Here is a 3,630-nt window from a genome sequence, read left to right as displayed (position 1 = left end):
AATGTAGCCTTTCGTCAAATAAAAGATCCTGGAACCACCACATTATTAACAGATCCCAGAAAATAAAAGTAAAACGGTGTATGATTACATCTGCTCATCGAGACTTCTCTTTACTTTAAATGAGGAAATGGGCCTTTGACTCATAAAATATTTTTCAATAAGAATTATCACCGGAATTTATGTGTACCTTAATTATTTCACGAGATATAATAGGACTCCGACCACTACAAGTACCAATCAGGGTGACGTAATCTTTTAGTTGGACAATAAAGAAATAGAGTGGTAAAACTACAAGACTACAAATTCAATTGACCCATAAACTCCTGGATTGTGAAGATTTCACATCGTACCTCTTTAAGAGGCTAGGCTGAATCATTCTTTTCATTGTAACATACCCCCTTTGTTAGGTTGTATTATCTAAGTTTTTTCTGTACCGCCGAGTAATTATCATAGGCTAGTATAATAAATGGTTCGTAACTAGTTGATGAATATTGGATTCGCCGTTTATTTTATACTTTTCGAGATAAGAACTAGCATTATTCTCAACTCTCCCAGCGAAGATATCATAATCATAATACTGTAATAATGATAATACTACTACTACTACTACTAATAATAAAAATAATAATAATAATAATAATAATAACAACATATGAGAAAACAAAAAAAATAACTCCTTTGGAAAAGATCCAAATATTAATTAAAAATAATCGGTACTGCTTAGGAATCTGATCTGATAAAGTAAAAAAGACAAATCTACTAGAATAACAGATGAGGAGTCCTGAGGAATATTTACTACCCTTTTCACTGCTTACCGAAGCAATTTGTATTTTAGCACTGCATTGTCCGTGCTAACTTTCCATGGCCAAAGATCTCATGGGAGAAAAAGATGATCTCATGAAACTCTTTTTTACAAGCAAAAATAGAGGATCTAACATAGAGTTTCCATGAATGGCTAAACAAAATCCCATCACATTAGGCAGTAGAGGATTTGCCATCAATTACTACATACAAAATAGATAACAGAATAACATAAAAACATAACCATAAAATGAAAAGAAAAATCTATACAATCACTTATAAATATCTCTCTCCACTCTGATGGATGATAGTAGTAGATATAGTAATAATAATAATAATAATTAGATATACAAATTTTATTACCTTGAAGAAACAGGGTTCAAAGCTCTAGCAAAACCATTCATTGCTCCATAACTCTTCGAACTGAACCCTAAACATCCAAGCAATCCTTGCCTGTACGGCAAAAATGTCTTCTTCCTCATTTCCTCTGCTTGTGCTCTATTTGTAGTGTAGTGCAACTCATGAGGCGAGAGCGGCACTCTTCTCTTCCCTATCCCATTTGCTACATTTCCATTCACAGGCTTCTTCTTCCCTTCTTTTGTTTGTTTCACTTTCTTACTTTCAGAAGTGTTTGCAGTGTCAGTAGGTGGAGTTTTGTGGGCTGAAATTTTCTCAAGTTTCCTGTCTTTCACAGGTGAAAACGAGATCCCACTCCAAAACTTGTGACCGTTGTTTCTTCCTTCACTTTTACTTCTATATAAAAACTCCTTTAAGAATACCCATCTTTTTGAGCTCCTCCCAACTGAAGACGACCTCGAAGAAGAGCCAGAAGGACACGGCGTCGTTTCATTCGAAGTTTCTTCCTCATCTAATTGTTTTATTATCTCTTCTACTTCATTCTTCTCGTTTTCCTTCTCCTTGACAACTTCTAATTCCTCCTCTTCTTCATAATCCTCGTGCCACTCAAACGACGTCGTTCGAAGTGGTGACATGGATCTAGTCCTTCTTCTCAACGATCTACTACGCAGCTTCATATCTCTTCCCCTAAAGCATTTCTCCTCTTCATCCTCATTTTCGTCGAGATCAAGCAATGGTGCGAGGATTTGCGGGCGTTTAAGGTGAGTGGAAAGCTTCATCGGCCGGATCTGGCCGTTCAGAAATAACTCGTCGGCAGAGCTCATGGATCCATCTGCGGCGGCGCCGTCGGTAGTAAGCCTAGCGGAGAAGTCGAAATCTTCGGAAGGAGAAGAAATTGAAGTGCAAGCAACATTCTTCTTCACACAAGTAGTTGACAAAACGAAGTGCATAGGACTCGCCGGAGCACTGTAATAGAAGCCACTGTGTGGTTGGCCACGACCTGGACTTGAAGGAGCACTAACATACGGAGTGGAACATGAACTATCAATATCGTCAGAGAACATGCCGGACTCTACCGCAGATCCGGTTTGGGTTCCGATATCGGGTTCCGACACGGCGGAGGAAGTGGTGGCTGTGGCGGTAGAGGAGGTATGATTTTCGAGGGGTTTCATAATTTTCTGTGAAAGGTTTGTGCTGAAATGGGGAGTGATGTGTGCAAAAAAATAGAGAGAAGAAAAGGGGCTTTTTGGGGAAGAGAGTAACGTAAGAGAATGACCTTAAATATTCTGATATATAACGACAATGCCACTAGCAGTAGTGAGTCAGAAAATAGTACTGCTGACCTACTCTTTTTATTTTCATAAAAATTGATTGATTCGATGTATTTTTAAAAACTGTTAAATTTACATGAGGAGCATTAATTGAGTACTCTGCACGGATGTTTCTACATTTATGTTTCTTTTTTAAAAAATGACTTTTTCATAAATTCAAAACCTATAGCATTTTGAACTGAAAATAGGGGTTTCATTTCTAAAAATAATTCAAATTTAAATGTAAGTTTTTACAGAAATTAGCAAAAATGGTAGCTTAAAATATATTCTAAAAAACTAATTGAGGCCAGAACGCTAATAGTAAAATTCAAAAGCTAATAAACAAAAGGTAAAATTAGTTTGTAATAAATGATCGAATGATAGGGTGCCACGTGGAATCGAAGACATGTAAAAAGCGAAGTCAAGTAACTATCAGTACCGGGAACAACAAACTGCAGTTAGTAGGGGTGTTCATAAAAATCCGAAAAATCGAACCAAATCGAAAACCAAACCAAACCGATACTTTTAGGTTTGGTTTGGTTTTGGTTTTAAATTTTAAAAACCGATCAAATTTGGTTTGGTTTTGATTTTAATTAAAAAAAAAAATGAACCAAACCGACTATAAAAATAGCTATTTAAATTTATTATTACACCTATATATATATATGTATTTTATATAAAGTTTCTAAAATTTTATGGTACATATTAGTCATTTGTATTTTTAGTCTAGTTCTTTGCTATTATAATAATCTAATTATTTGCATTCTAGTTTTATTGGTAGTTTTCTTTTATTAAGTATAAGAATTTATTTCATGTTAAAAATAATCAATTTTTAATTGAGTACTTAAATTATTCATCACTATTTGAGTCAATTATCATCAATATATCTTGGTAAATGATAGATTTCTTAAAGAGCAATTGGTTTGATAGCGTTACGTTGAAAATGTACTCGCCGGAATATGCGTTTGGTAGTGTATGTCTCATATTTAAGAAAAAAACCGACAAAAACCGAAAAAAATGAAAAACCAACAAAAACCGAATGGAAAAAAATCCGACTTAATTGGTTTGGTTTGGTTCCAATATTTAAAAAACCGACTTACTTAGTTTGGTTTCTTTTTAAGGAAAAATCGACCCAAACCGAACCATGAGCACCCCTAGCATT

The 3,630-nt window shown here is 34.9% G+C and overlaps 1 protein-coding gene across 1 annotated transcript; it reads right to left on the bottom strand.

Moving 5' to 3' along the window:
• Window positions 1-990: 990 nt before the first annotated feature.
• Window positions 991-2,417, bottom strand: LOC107783790 (uncharacterized). Its single transcript, XM_016604808.2, has one exon. The coding sequence runs from the start codon at window positions 2,328-2,330 to the stop codon at window positions 1,161-1,163; it is 1,170 nt and encodes a 389-aa protein (XP_016460294.1). The 5' UTR covers window positions 2,331-2,417; the 3' UTR covers window positions 991-1,160.
• Between the last annotated feature and the right edge of the window lie 1,213 nt (window positions 2,418-3,630).

Source organism: Nicotiana tabacum, chromosome 19 (assembly GCF_000715075.1).
Source record: "Nicotiana tabacum cultivar K326 chromosome 19, ASM71507v2, whole genome shotgun sequence".
Classification (NCBI taxonomy): domain Eukaryota; kingdom Viridiplantae; phylum Streptophyta; class Magnoliopsida; order Solanales; family Solanaceae; genus Nicotiana; species Nicotiana tabacum.
Note: the sequence above shows the minus strand (reverse complement) of the source record. Positions and strands in the feature narration are given on the sequence as shown.